General features: G+C 32.8%; 1 protein-coding gene across 2 annotated transcripts; it reads right to left on the bottom strand.

The window, feature by feature from the left end:
• Positions 1–1,422: 1,422 nt before the first annotated feature.
• On the bottom strand, positions 1,423–14,658 carry LOC130612739 (uncharacterized). Of its 2 annotated transcripts, none has more exons than XM_057434089.1 (11): positions 14,061–14,658; positions 8,136–8,499; positions 7,356–7,547; positions 7,082–7,276; positions 6,811–6,975; positions 6,359–6,624; positions 5,271–5,522; positions 3,923–4,403; positions 3,391–3,719; positions 2,330–2,497; positions 1,423–1,875 (listed from the first exon to the last, which is right to left on the bottom strand). In XM_057434089.1, exons 2-11 carry the CDS (start codon positions 8,449–8,451, stop codon positions 1,681–1,683), a joined length of 2,559 nt encoding a protein of 852 aa, XP_057290072.1. In that variant the 5' UTR covers positions 8,452–8,499; positions 14,061–14,658; the 3' UTR covers positions 1,423–1,680. The 2 variants fall into 2 exon arrangements, with proteins under 2 accessions (XP_057290072.1, XP_057290073.1); XM_057434090.1 differs by lacking the exon at positions 14,061–14,658 and adding an exon at positions 8,608–8,702.
• Between the last annotated feature and the right edge of the window lie 470 nt (positions 14,659–15,128).

Here is a 15,128-nt window from a genome sequence, read left to right as displayed (position 1 = left end):
GAATATCTTGCCCTTCTGCTTAAATTTTTTTCGATTTTTCCTGATTCTAAAGTTCTCTCCAAGTTTGTCGTCAAGGTTATTTTTCTCTTTTTTTTGTCCTGAAGTTGTTGTTGTATTGGGACTGCTCCTGTTTGCTTCTTTCAACACTTTACATAATTCTTACATTTCCTCAAGACTAGTTTAGGTTCAACTAAAACCTTTTAACCCGTAATATTATTATCTTGCTAATAATTTTAGATACTAAATAAAGTGTTTCTTATTGTTGAATATCCTGTCTGCAAAAGTTTCTTTAGGCTTTAAGTCTATTTGTTTTACAATTTTATCTTAGAAAAAAACGCATCTTAATCTCCAAGCGTGTCTTTCTTGTTTTCACGTTTTGATAACGGTCAAATATCGTGTCAAATATCGTTTTCACTGGCGCTTGATCAATCGTCAGTGAAAACGACATTCTAAGCCTATAGCCATCTCTATAACAATAGCCGTATTTTGTTTGTCTGTCCGCAAGAAAAGTATTGTGTGACGGGCACACGAAATGACGTGTAATTTAAAGACAGACGACCCCGTTTATTTGTGAGCGGGTTAACGACTGGGCTATTATAATACTGTTAAGGTGTCTGTGGACAAACGTTATTGTGTCTTATCTGTTATCTCTTCTTGACATATACGTATACATTAACTTTAGGCCTGAACTTAGTTATAATTAGAGAATTGTTGTATTGTGCTTTTAAGTGACGTAACTGCATTGCACTTTTAATGTTAAGGCTAAATAACCTGGAGAAAGAGTAGATGCATGTTTTTATCCCCTCTCAGTCTTCAATTTGTCAAAAGTCGCAGAGTTATGTGAATTTACTGATTTAGGCCCGCTAAATTAATGACGTAACCAAAAACCTTATAATGATTTGTCAAAAGCCATGTGGTTTTTGTATACGTTTTTTGATCAGCTTCTTTTTTCTCATACGCAATAGAAGTTTCGAAAAAACATATTTCCAACCATTTATTTTGAATATTGACGTGTCGGTGCTGACGTCATCAAAATTTTTGAAAATCAAATATTATTACCATAGTTAGTTAGCAAAAGTAGATTTTTTTACTAGACTTAAATTTCTTAATAATTTTTTTATTCTATAGCAAATTTATTTCTGACGTCACCAAAATTTTTTTCTTTAGATATTTCCCTCTCTAATCAAGTGGATATTTCCACGGACAAATAACTAGTCTTATGAATTAAAAAAACTAAGTCCGTGTGTTTGTGTGTATCTGGCAGTTATAAAAAAAAATATTCAATGATTTAATCTAAAGAGGAAATTTTTGTATGTTGACAGGTACTTGATGACGTCACAAAAATCTGTCCGTGATTGTTTGGTTTTCTATTCCAAAAGTGGATTTTATAACGGGTGAACAACATGATATAAAATATTTAGATCGAATGCAATTTCTTGTAAACAATTAACAACTGGATTTAAAATATGTATACAGAGTTAAGAGCTAAAAAATGCATTGACGTATATAGATATACACGAAATACATGTCGAAGAACCATGACGTTTAAATCGGTCTATGAATAGATATATTATATAACATAGTTATTCTTCAAGTAGGTTAATATCCCGTTATACAACCCACAAAGCATTTTTTAATCATGAGCAGTATTTCTATGGAGAAAAAAGCAAGGTGGATGTATTATTCCATAGGCATAGACCCGTCAGTTGTATCGGTCAATGCAAACACTGTTCTATCCACCAGCCTTGAAATTTTGTTTCTAGTTATTCTTTGTGCTTTATTAAAAACGTGACATTGAAACTTCACAACTTCATTCAGTCTATCCAAAATTTCGTTACGCCTTGTTGACATGTACTTTACATTGAAGTCTCCCAACTACAAAAAACGAATATATTATATACTAAACTATATTTCTAACAAGACTAACACATCGGATAATTTAAAAAACATTTTTAAGTCCTTTCTCGCTCAACTGGTTTGAATTTTATTATGTTGGGGGGAGGGGGATGAAATCAATGTAAAAGTTAATAAAATTAAATCCTAAGTAAACCTCTGTCAAAACGTCCATCATGAAGAAAATTGACGTAAAAAGAAAGTTATAAAAATTCACTCAGTATAAGCTAGTGTTCGTTTTTACAAAAGTGTTGCCAATTGCCTAATTCTTTTTACCAATTTTTTTTGTAACGATAAACTTTAAAGATAAAGATAAAGTAATCATAGTTTATTTAGGCCGGTATTTGTGTATACGTGTGTAAACATTTGGTATTAGCAAACAAGTTGACAAGTACCAGTAGCTTCTGTAATACAAATGAAAGACAATACAACTTACCGCGGTTCCGCCTATTTCGACACTGTGACGAAGAGCCTCCTGCGCTTTAATAATGTTGTTCAGTTCAGGATTGAATCGACGCAACTTGAAATAAACGCTACTTAAAGCTTGTCTTGCACTGTAACTTTTTTTCTTATCTGTCTCCTCTTCTCCCAACATTTCAGTTACCTGCAAATTACAAGAATGTGCTGTCAACAAATGGCACATCGCTACCGGCAGCACATACGATGATAAAAAATTGCAGGATCCTAGCATGGTCCTTGCTACTTTCAAATGATGAAGCTTTTAAGGATTTTTGTTGAGTGTTTTTAAGTCCGGAACCAAAAGTGCAATAAGGTGGAAATGCTTCAGCCAGTACCTCCTGCTATTATGTGAATTCTTCACGAAATAGTATGCTGCTTGTTTTGCAAATATTTTAATATGAATGATTTAGTATGATATTTGCTAACACTCTTAACAATTAAGAATAATAAAGAAAAAAACGTTCATTGTAGTATCAGCTGAAGTTCTTTTTGAAAAGGCAATTAAGTTGCGTAAATAAAATCACGATTAATAAATGGAGAGTTCGTGTACTAAATAAGGAGAGATTTTCACGAGGGGAAATGTTTGAGGTACTTTCCTATATTTTTTAAAAAAATCGGCGAAAATAGGTCTTATAAGTAATATGTTTTGTTGTTAAGACAAAATGGAAATGATGAAGGCGCAAATTAATTTGCCCAAAACGTAAATAAAAAAATGGAAAAAGAAGTCAACCCGTAAAACTAAATCCACTTGAGGCGTGAGTATACAAAAAAGATGTGATATTTTAAAATGCTATTAATTCATCAAAACTTTATTTTAAAACATTAATAAATAAATTTTTAGGAAGCTCGTATGATTTTCTATATAACAGTACATAAATTATAAAGAAAAACAAATTTTGAAGGTTTTATAGATACGTTGCAGATATTTTAAATCATTAAAGTTAGTTATAACTCATAATGACTCCAAAACAACTTTCCCTTAATAGTTCTCTCAATTAAGTAGTTCAATCGAAATTTCATACTTATTCCATTTCTTACCATTGGGGCACAATGTCTATTTGTGTATATTTCAAATTCTCTAAGCTTCTCTGGAAATCGTCTTTCAATGTCTAGGATCTCTTCAGCTTCTCTTAAACGAGAATTAGCCACTGCTGTTTCATTTATTCTTATAAAGGCTTCAGTAAACAATGCAACCAACAGATTCACTGTTATTGTGCTGACAAGTATGAAATAACCACCCACTAAGATTTGGGACACAACCTTACGATCTGCTTGTAACGTATCATAGTCATAATCACCCACTATTGCCAGTAGATACAGTTGATAAACTAAATCGTTAAATTTTTCATATTCTCCTCCTTCGCTACCTAAGTAAAAAATTATAAAATGTTAAAATCAAGGATTATACACCATCAAGTCACAAATATAGGTATACAGAATGAGATCACGAACTATCACTTAAGATTTTATGACAGAATCATGCGATTTATATGTTATATGCTAATTACTAACAAGCATGATCTAAAAAATTTTTATATGTACCTTTTTAGCAAATATTGAATGCACTAACCTTGCTTTACGCCACCAAACAGCACCCAAAACGCAACCACAAACGGTATAAAGAACTCAAAAAATAGAAATGCAAATGTCACTGAAGCAATAGCAGATTCTTCCAACATTGCAATAAACCTCCCTAGAGATTGTTCATATCTAACATAGCGATTTAACCTCAGCCAAGCCAACAAGATGAAAAACGTACAATAACCCGTCCACACAGAATTTATTTTATAAATATTTGGAAAAATGGTATTTATTAAAGTAATTATCCAGGCTCCTGTCCCAACTAGCAATGATATTAAATCTATTACATTCCATCCATCTGAGAAAAATCTCTGTGATAAATTTTCTGCTATGTTTTTCTTTTTTTTCAATAAACTCTTTTCAACTACCCAGCGTGGGTGACAAAATTTTTTTTCATCTTTACACTGGTGCAATACTCTTTTCCTTTCTTTATTAATCTTGGCATTTACTGAAGAAAACCTTTGATAAATCTAAAAAAAACATATTAAAAAGGATTTTCCAGTTAATGGGCATTTTTGCTTTTAATTCTGTTCAGGCCAGGGTTTAGGAGGGCTTGTGGAGTTCCCAGTTTGGGGTTATAAATGTCAGGTATTGTAAAAAAGTCCTATTATCCTACCACAAAACGAATGATGCCTGCATGCCAATTGAATTATGACTGTTGGTTTTGCTGACGTCAGCGATTATTAGTAAAATTCCAGTTTCTTAATAATTATTATTTTAACTATTTTTTGATGATTCAAATTGATTATTAAATTAATATTTCTTGGAGGCACCAACTACACCACAACTCAAAAAATTATGATACTCGTTCTTGATGCGACGCATTGTATATTTAGTGTACTTAAAAAGACTAAAAAAACTGGGGGAAATATAGATGAGTATATGAGTGTACAAAAATATTAAAGCATTCGGGCATAAAAGAGGGCTACTAGCATTTGAGTTCTAAAAATACAAAATACAATAACAAAGTATATGAGAGACTATGATTTTGAAAATTGACGTTGTACACCCCTAAAATTCTTTTTATTCCAAAATGGTAAAAAAATCGGCTTCCGAAGGTTTATAGGGCATTTGGCTAACCGTTAAAAAATAATACTAAAGAAAGTATACCATGATAGAGCATTTTTGATCGGTGCTGTTATTAATATTGGTACTGAAATAAAGATCTTATGTATTGAAAATTCCAATTGCAATACCTAAGGAACAACAACTGCCTATAACGAGAAGGAGGTCCTCAATTCTAAACAGCAGGGAACAGCTCACACTTTTATAGTGTTCACCTCTAACAGAGATTATGCCCATGTAAGAGATGTAAATACCAAAGCAAAACATCTTACTAGGTAAAACTGGTATACTGCGATAAATTGAGCAAATGTTGATGTCAACACCTGCATTACATTTGACGAACTCCAATCTCCTTCTCGTTTTGATGGTATCAGTATTGTTGCAGTCCATAACAGTGTATACAAAAACGCAATACCAACATTGATTCTGATAAATTTTTTCGCAAATGTTTTTGATTTTAATTCAATTACTTTTAATATCACGGGATGAGTAATCAAGTTAAGATCTCTTCTTTGCACTATGATCTAAAACAGATAATCGTTATTATCATTGATAAAAATAACACAGTTCTAGATAATAGAGAAAAAAGAAAGGGTATGCTAAGCCCAGTGTTTTGTAGATAAAGGCTAGAAATACAAAGCTTTATAATGGTACATCCGTGTGTCCATTTTATGCTAAGATTATTTTACTGCGATCAGACCTGCAATCATGACGGGCGAGTATTATCGTTGTAAATCATATTGAAGTAGAACAGTCTTGTGTGTCGTTAATATACTGCATCTCAATAAGCGGCATTTTATCTGCGGTACCAGAAATGGAAGCCGCAGATAAACTACTGTATATTCAGAGAATGTTAGCGGTGTACACAGATAGTTCATCCTGATGATGCATATATGTAGATGAAGGCTAGTTAAGTATGCATGGTTCGGTAAACAGCATTTAGTAGCACCGTATTGCAAAGCAACATTGAAAGAGAACGATAGGTCCTGGAAATTTGTAAAAAAGGCAATATGGTAACATAATCAGCAATAAACAGTTTCGAGAGGTTTGGATTTTAATCAAATACAGTAAAAGTAGTTTTTTTCTTATTTCTCTACTATATTAACATAATTTATTCAACCTCCCTGTTTTTGGAAGCCAGTCCAACTCCCCTTAGATGAATCTACGTCCTATGAACGCTTTTTCATAAGAACTGTAAAATGTTCTTGCAGAAATAAAGTCACGTGAAACCAACATATTGTGCTTGTGACCTGTAGTTTGACAGGAATCCAACAAAACTCAATTAATAACGGAGCAAGGAATTCAGTGCATCTTGGTGTGTATGTAAACATTTTATATTCGCGACCGCGTAAAATTTTACCTCTAAAGCAGTAGGACTATCTGAAGCAGGTTTAAAACGTTCTTTTGTTCTTTCCAACAAAGTAAAACGACGTTTTCCCAAACAACTTAAGTAATACTTCCTTTGTCGACGTAGTTTATCTGTGGTGACAAATTGATCGAGTGCGCTATACGCTATGCTAGTTGGCATCTTTATGATGATGTTGTCAATAACAGAAACTGCATTTTCGTCGTAAGCCGCTGCAGGTAAACCCAAGTCCAACATGTAACTGCACATGTTTCGCTGTCCTAAAATCAGAAAATAAGATGGCATCACGACAATGTGCGCCATTTAAAAAAAGTCAAGAAACCGAGCTATTCAATTCTGCAAAGCCAAAAACCGAATGCTAAAACAAAAGAAATATGCCTCACTGGTTGGATTGCAATTGTTGTTATCAAAATATTTTTACATGGCAATATGCGTATCAGTCAAACCTGCTTCAGCTGCCAAAAAAAATGGTGTTCTTTCTTTTGCATCTCTCTCCAAAGGGTTGGCACCAAACTTTATAAGCATTCCAAATGCATCCACCGCGTCATATCTTGCTGCAAAATGTATCGCGCTTTGTTCTTCTCCCTTGATGGTACGATGACTAATATTTGCTGTAAAGAATAAATATGAAACTCTTGTGACTTTTTGTCTTGTTTTTGTGCATGTTAGCATATAATTGCATATGGATAATGGCAATGTAGCAGTGTAAAACCTTACCACCATGCTGTAATAACCATTCGACCATTTCCACGTGATTACATGCTGAAGCAACAATCAATGGCGTTCTACCCCAGTGATCGGCACCATCGATATCTATTTCTTTAATTCTTAAAAAATCAGCAAAATCAATGCTCCACTCTCTAGCAACTTCGTGCAATAATGATTGGCCATGCTGATCTCTTGTATTGATATCTGCGGAAAGTCAAAATCAATTTACGTCACCAGATTTAATATACAAACAAAAAAATCTACAGAAAATAATATATCGAACCTGCATATTTTAATAAGTTGCTGATGAACTGATAGTCAACAGAGTAAGTGTCAGGACATGTGCCAAGAAATGCAAAATAGCTGATTAGAGCATTGTTAGCTGTCATATCTCTTTCACTATCGTCTGCCATTTCAACTTCCATCCTTCGAACCTTTGCATCTTCAGATTTTTCGATTTTAAGGCCAAGCGAACCTAATAATGTAAATTTTACAGGATGTTGCTTAGTTGTTTGTTTGTTTACTATCTACTTGTTTTTTCTTTTAGGCTACTACACCAAACTAAATCACGCTTAATCACGTTTGTTATTAGAAAAAACTGCACAACATTTTAAATAAGGTGTGTCTCGTAACATACTGTTGATTTTATAATCCCTGTTTACTGTTTCCTTTTTTCTTTCATTTTTATTTGTTCACTTTAAAGTGAGCTATTGGTTAACAGCAGGTTTCTTTATTTTTAAAGAATTAAACCTCGTGTTGTTATATACAAAAGCTTATATGTGTCCCTTCCAGAACATATACAAGGCACCGTTTGGTGTGTACAATTCGTAGACATATCGCAACATATAAACGTAAAGAATAAAGGGGACTTTTTTTACGACCTAGTTAATATGTTATTAAAAACTTAGATGTCAAAAAGAAGCAAATGAAAAATATCAACAAATTCATCTTTTGGAAAAAAGTTTTTGGAAAAGTTTTCATATCCCCTGATTTTTCCCCATTCTCTCCGACGAAGTATAAACAATAGTTTATTCAAAAATTCACGTAATTGCAATGCACTTACCTTCCAAACTGGCGATTTTGACATCACTTATTTCGTCGAGATCACCTATAGGAGATGGCCCCTTTCTCCATTTGGCATCCACGTGGCTTCCAATACATTTTTGTGATCTTAAATTGAGTATATCTAAATTTTGCATTTCCTCGAATCGATTTAGTCGATCGACTTGTTCCAGTAAGTCCATGATATCGCTGTCACCACCTGAGTCGGACAGATTTTGACTGCAACTAAAAAATGCATCATCATCACCACCTTGATTAGAATCGTCATTGTGCTCGTCATCGCCATTATACGTAGGGTTTTCAAAAGAAGTAGCCATTATAAATCGGTGTCAAATTTGCTCAGGACAATATCATATCAATTAAATCTAAACGCGAACGGTCTGTGATAAATAATTTTACAATTCTAGGAGGAATCTGTGACTGCAATTAATTACTACGTTATTACTTGTAAGAAGAATGAGAAGAAGGATTACCGTTTTTGGCACGACTAATTACTAACTATGAACATCAGTCAAAGACGTGCACGATCTCGGTGGTTTCTCAATGATGTTTTGCTTTGATAATACCTATTGAACAGATTTTTGCAACTGATATATTTCTATCAAAAGAGCAATATTTTGCTTAAAGTGCTCACTAAATCTCTGAGGTATATGATAGGTGGATGTTTTCACACTCTACTATTTTAAGAGTTTAAAGAAGATTACCATGTGGTCATTGTTGTTCTGGATAACACTGGATCCTTTATGCACTTTATGTGCATAAAGGATCCCCGCCATGCCAGAATTTCATTTTGGTATTTGTTCGATTGTTATCTATATTTTTTACAAGGCAAATTGAGCGAGTTAATTTAAGGGGAAAGGATTTTAAAGGGTCAGACTCAACCTCGTCCTAAGGACTCATCTGCACCTATTAGATATTCTGACAAGACCAAAGCTTGAGCAGTCTCGTAGTATATCATAGGCGTAGAAGAGCCCTGGGGACGATGTTGGGTTGGACTTCATGAACTTTTAGAAAGCCTCTATCGGTTAAGAAATTTTCAGGTTGAACCCAACAAATGTGTCTACAATCTAAATCAATATTCTGTTCTGAATGTTTCTTAAATCACTGTTTCATGCTAAGGATGCACGAAATGGCTGTATTTTGTTGTAAATCACTACTTCATGCCAAAGATACACGAAATATTATTGTGCAAAACGGAAAATCTTGGTGAATTTTCCACGGGCTAATAGTAGTTAAAAAAGTTGTTCTGTTAGCCACAGTGGCAACCTCTTCCCCTGTTCTCTTTTTTGATTTGCTCTATAATAAGATACTCTGGGGACGAGAATGCCAAAGTGGTAGCTAAACTGATCATTACACGACTAATCACACGATGACCTATTTTTTCCTGTTTGGCGCTTCTTCTACAGTGCAAATTATATCGTAATTGCAATATGCGGAGTGCAATTATTTCTTAATTGCACTCTAGAATCTTAACATCACTCTCTAAGGAGCGCCGATAATTTAAATATTTATTTTCTCGCGTTTTCTGATAAGTCAAAAGAAGATTTCTTTACAATTATAAAGCGGATAATAAAAAAATCAAAACATTGAAATTGACATCCTGTGCTACTCTTACAAAAATAGTTCATTGTGTGATTAGCTCGTAATCGAACGTTTACTCGTGCAATTGGAAATAATCAAACTCGTAGTTTTTTTGCTTTTTAAAATTATCCTCGTCCTAACGGACTCGGAAAATTAAAAGCAAATACTCGTTCGGATATTTCCTAATTGCACTCGTAAACGTGTGACTACATATACAAATTGCATGGTGGTCTTATCGTTAGTACGTCATGAAAAATCAAATCGAAAATAATTATAAAACCTAAATCGCCTGGCGATATATCTAACTTTTGAAGTAAATAAGCACGTATCTCTAAGCACACCATTTTAATTACCAATTTTTATTAAAAACAATTCTTGTAATTGTAACAAAGCTCCTTGCGTTTCTAATGAAGCTTCAACATGTGCATTATATACTTTTGTTATGCTATAAACTTTTTTTAAATCAATAATTATACACATTTTTGTCAACTACCTTCTCCAAGACATGTCATGGAGATGGTAATTATTGCCTTAGCTGCATGCAGTGAAACTCTTTTATAGATGTGTTTCAAAGGCTGAAATTAAAAACTAGATGACGCAACAATATCAAATCAATATAATTTCTTTGTTTTTGAATTTAAGTACATGTCTTACAATAAAACATTTAGTACTAGTTCATCTTAATTTTGCAAACTTTATGATTCCGTCGGAATATCATGGAAATGAAAAAGCCCTGGGGACGAGGTTGTCCGACAAATGCTGGATGTATCGAAACAAAATTCTGCAAAACTGTAAGCGCTGTAGCAACATATTTGGAATTGGTGCCATTCAAAACCTTGTATCCACGTTTCATTTTTACGATTGTAAACGAATCTTTAAACCGTGGATCACAAACATAAATCGTGGTCACATCACAATAAAAGTAAACCGTGGTCGCATCACAATATAGGTAAACATGGCACCTTTTTGTAAGCAAGGGGTTACTCCTTTATGACAGTAAAAGAAATTTTATTTAAAAAAAATTACCTTTATCGTTTATAATTTCAAACAAAACTTAGGAGAAGCTAAAAAAATATTTTCGGGGAGTCCTTGTTTTAGCGTCATTGTTTTTGAGATTAGAAAAATTGGGATTCGTGTTTTAAAGACTGGTTTTATAACTAACTCTTCTATAACAAGTTGCATAAGAAATTTCATAAAAAGCACGCTTATTTATTATTGATTGATGGATTACAAAAAGCGTATCGCTACTGGTGGAATTTTGTATACACGAGTTGTTTTCATTGTTGATGATTATTAATTAAGAAAATTACGTTATTTCTCCTTTAATGTACATGTTATATATAAGCAAAACGATTAAAAGCATGTTGTGGATAGATAGATAGCGGAATTTTTAAGCATATGCTAAGCTTGTTGCTCAGCCTTGGTGAATCCAAAGTTTTTTTTTCTTATGTTTGAGGTATTTTTATTAGGCAGTCTTCTAAAACTTAACACCACTACACTGTCCTTGGACTGTCTGAACCTGGCCTTATGTACCTTTATCTTTTTGTGGACCGTTTCATCTTACCCATGTAGCTCACAAGGGAAAGTTTAAGTTTTTAATTCGATTCTTCAATAAGAACGACGTGTGCGTACTCTAAACCTGATTGTGGTTTCCACATAAGCATATCCCAGCCTGAATTCGAATTTTACTTTCTTATAAAAAAACATGTATTCATATGTTTACTTTATTTTTATCAAATGTTATTTCTGACTATCGTGGTTATATATAATATATATATAATATATATAATATCAACTCTGTTTCCAATTATGCCCTACCTAATTCCTAGGACCTTCTGTCTTTTTTTCGAAAGCGAGTCCGTTAGATATTGAAAAAAGAGATTAGAGGCCCTGGGAAGAAATGCTGACGTTAGTCTGCCAAATTTAGATTATTTTCGGTATATAAAAGAAACATATCTCTATATGAAAGAAACCTTTACAATGAGAGTATGAGAGTACCTAAAATTAAAAAATGCCTTAAACGAAGTAGCTTTTTTTTTAAATTTCCACTTTTGTGTTACACTTTTGTGTATTGTATTAGATAGACCTGAGAGGGTAGAAAAAGAAATCTATTCATCCAGCCATCTGTTTTTCTAGGATGAACTTAAAAATCTTTGCACAATTTTTTTTTAGCTTTCGCCTATCGTCAAACACAATAATTGCATTTGTTGTGATTAGATAATCGTATATGATATCACTGAATATAAAATTTAACGTGTAAAAAAATTTGTTAAGTTTATCTATATGTGTATATAAATAAAAAGAATGTGTACAAATAAAAAAAGATAAATGTGGTATTAATGTACAAAAATACAGAAAAAAGAAAAGATGTTTGTATAACCAACCTATACATCTTGTTTGTTTAATTACATTTGGCAACGAAAACTATTATTGTTCTGACTCTGTAATAACATATAATTATGTTTTATTTAACATAATTATGTATCTTTTATACATGTTATTTTTATTACACAAAATTTCAGCACAGACTGGATGTGCTTACTTATTAATTTTTTTTTTTAGAGTTAGCTGTTTTAACTTCTGTTTTCCCGAATATTATGAAAATATATAGATTACAACATGATTACAATGACCATAAATATTTCCAGAATTAAAAAAACTTTTTTAAAATAAATGTTCTTATAATCAACAAAGGAACTTAGGATAAGTACGTTCTTAATTTTTTGGCAAAACCTCCTGTGTTTCAGTATTTTTGTAAAATATCATTTATGAATTCTCTTTTCCATAATGGCGGTCTCCATTATAAGACGCCCTTGTAGCAAAAATTATGTTTTTATTCTTGTACTCTTTACTTGTAACAGGGTACTAACAACCTTGTCCCTAGGGCTCTTCTACGTCCATGATGATATCCTGACGCTGTTTCGCAAGATTAACAAAGGCAATGTTAAAAGCGAATCTACAATTGTTTTCCGCTGTTGCTCAAAGGTCAATAACCTAGCTGACTATTATTTACTTATGTATATGTTTATGTTACCTGCAAATTGTACTTCGTCTCCGGGGGTATCTTACCTAGAACCAATTCACAGGGTAATCAATGGCATCATAATGCAAAATGGTCTGGAGACGGGGTTGCTTAACATGCATACACAGTACACACCTAACGACAAGCCAATTAGGGGCAGTTTTTTAAATAAAAATAGAGTTAACTATTTAAGTTAAGATTAACTTTTTCTTGAATTGTGATAACAGAGTTATTTAAAATAAGCCGAAACTTTCAGTAGAGTTATCAGGACAGTTACAAAATATATTTACAGGTCTAACTAATTAAAAAATAATTAAAAAGTAATTGGAATAATTATAATGTCTTAAAATGTCGGAAATTTGTTTGAATAAATCAATTGCTATAATTTAAATGAAGTTTGGCAAATTTTAACCCTGTTGATATTCCACCACTTCAAATAACTTTTAAGTGGCTTAACCCAAAGCTCGAGTCCTGGAAATATCCAGGCTAAAGTTAGGCAAAATCAACCCCACCGTTGGACTGTCATAACTCCTGAGAACCGAGTTGTTATAAGAAGTTCTGGGATGTTATAGAAATAGGATGAAGTTGGCTACTCCACCGGGGTGTGCGTTTAATGGCGTGTCCAATTAGAGAGTCTACTGGTACCGGGAAAAGCAAAAATAAAATTGGCCGCACGCTGGAAGAAGATAAATTAACCTCGTTACCAGCGCTTTTTTGACATTTTAATCTTAAACATTTCTCGCAGTCTTCATTATAAAAGCGAAAATTGTCCTGGAACAAGGGGGAGGGGAAGCGCCTCTTTAATATTCCTTATGTCTCCCTATTGCTTCGAAATTTTCCAGGGAAATTATCGTTTTCTGTTTTCAATCGTTATCTAAATTTAGCCTGCAAGAGTAATCCTACGGTTTGATTCTGTGTGATTAAATTAGTGTATTATGCCAAGAGTTGTTTTTTTTATATTAATATATTTTCTTATTCTTATTTTCTTTGACAACCTACTATACTAATTGCTAAGTCCTCTCGGGTTAAAAGTCTTTTGTGGCCTCTAAACTGTCCAGCCAACTCAAAATGAAATGAGCTCTCTCTATCTTAAACTTCAAAAGGGGTAAGGAAATTCGTTCGGAGAAAAATCGGGATATATAAAGAAAAATAATGTATAGATCATGTAAAGGGACCAAGGTGCTAGGTATTTGAAGGTAGATGGACTATTCTGTAGATGATAATTTCTCTTCTAAATACACAAACCAGACAAAAAGATTTATACACTTAGTTTTCTTCATAATGTAAGGGTAGGATTAAAATATACAAAAATAAAATCCTTACCAATCAATCATTTTTTCTCTATCTTTTAAAAAATTCTGTGTGCAATAGACTCTCAGTATTTAGTAAAATAAAAAACTAGAAATATATGAATTAATTTTTGTATATAATAGGCAATCCCATCGAGATTCAATAAAAATGATGGCAAATTGAATGCTTTGTTTTGTTCACATAATAATATTTAAATACGATAATTAACAGAGTAATCCTTACCCCGTTTTGTAGTTCATACTCCGATTTGTAATCCGTTTTGTAATCCCTACCCCAATAACCTGTTTTATAATCCCTGTCCCGATTTTTTATCCCCAAAGCTGTCCTGGTTTGTAAGCCGCTCCGTCCACATTCATAATTCCTATTTGTACTTTTTGTCCCAATTTGTAGTCCTTTGCCATTTCTGACTTACGATGATTGACTGAACCCACAATAAATAGAAATGTATAAGTGACTTTTTTATTAAAGCAGATGAGACCATGGAGAAAATGACATGTTATTTTGATACATTTTTTTTTTAAAAAAAGTTGAAAAAAATATTTAGGCTTGCAAAAATTAAAATAGATTTTCTGTAATTTTTAGCGACTAATTTTTAAACCCAACAACGACCTTGAAAAGAGCTCACCACTATACCCTGACCTAACTGTTTTCCGGCTTTTTAAGCCCAAAAGTAAGTAAATTTGAGAATTAGAAAAAAAAATTGCGTAAACTTCTATGCTTTCACAACCTCGTTTTTAGCGGCCCTTTTTCTCTTTCTGATATTTAGACAGCGAAAAAGAAGAAGACTCCGGCATGGGCCTGTATTCAGCAACGCGACAAATGCAGTGTTTGTTCAATTATTGGGATATTATAAAACAAACTTGAGACAAGCATGTTGTGGTAAGTTTGGTTTTGGCGCGCAGGTTGGATATTTTTCTTACCGGATATAGAACATCTTTCATCACTTTTTACCATTATATAATTATACACAAATTTTAGAGTAAAGTTCCCGCACAAAATCAAAATTGTAATGTCTGAAATTACTTGCTCAATTGTTATAAAACATTATGATTATTAATATTTTTTGACTGAAGTTTTTTC

The sequence above is a fragment of the Hydractinia symbiolongicarpus genome, chromosome 10 (genome assembly GCF_029227915.1).
Source record: "Hydractinia symbiolongicarpus strain clone_291-10 chromosome 10, HSymV2.1, whole genome shotgun sequence".
Taxonomy (NCBI): Eukaryota; Metazoa; Cnidaria; class Hydrozoa; order Anthoathecata; family Hydractiniidae; genus Hydractinia; species Hydractinia symbiolongicarpus.
This window is presented reverse-complemented; position numbering and strand designations above follow the sequence as displayed.

Excerpts from the sequence above, each read along its gene's own strand:
- LOC130612739 (XM_057434089.1), bottom strand. The coding sequence starts at position 8,451 with ATGGCTACTTCTTTTGAAAACCCTACGTATAATGGCGATGACGAGCAC. Across the intron at positions 7,277-7,355 it reads CAACTTATTAAAATATGCAG|ATATCAATACAAGAGATCAG; the intron begins GTTCGATATATT and ends GACTTTCCGCAG. Across the intron at positions 6,625-6,810 it reads TTTTTTGGCAGCTGAAGCAG|GACAGCGAAACATGTGCAGT; the intron begins GTTTGACTGATA and ends TTCTGATTTTAG.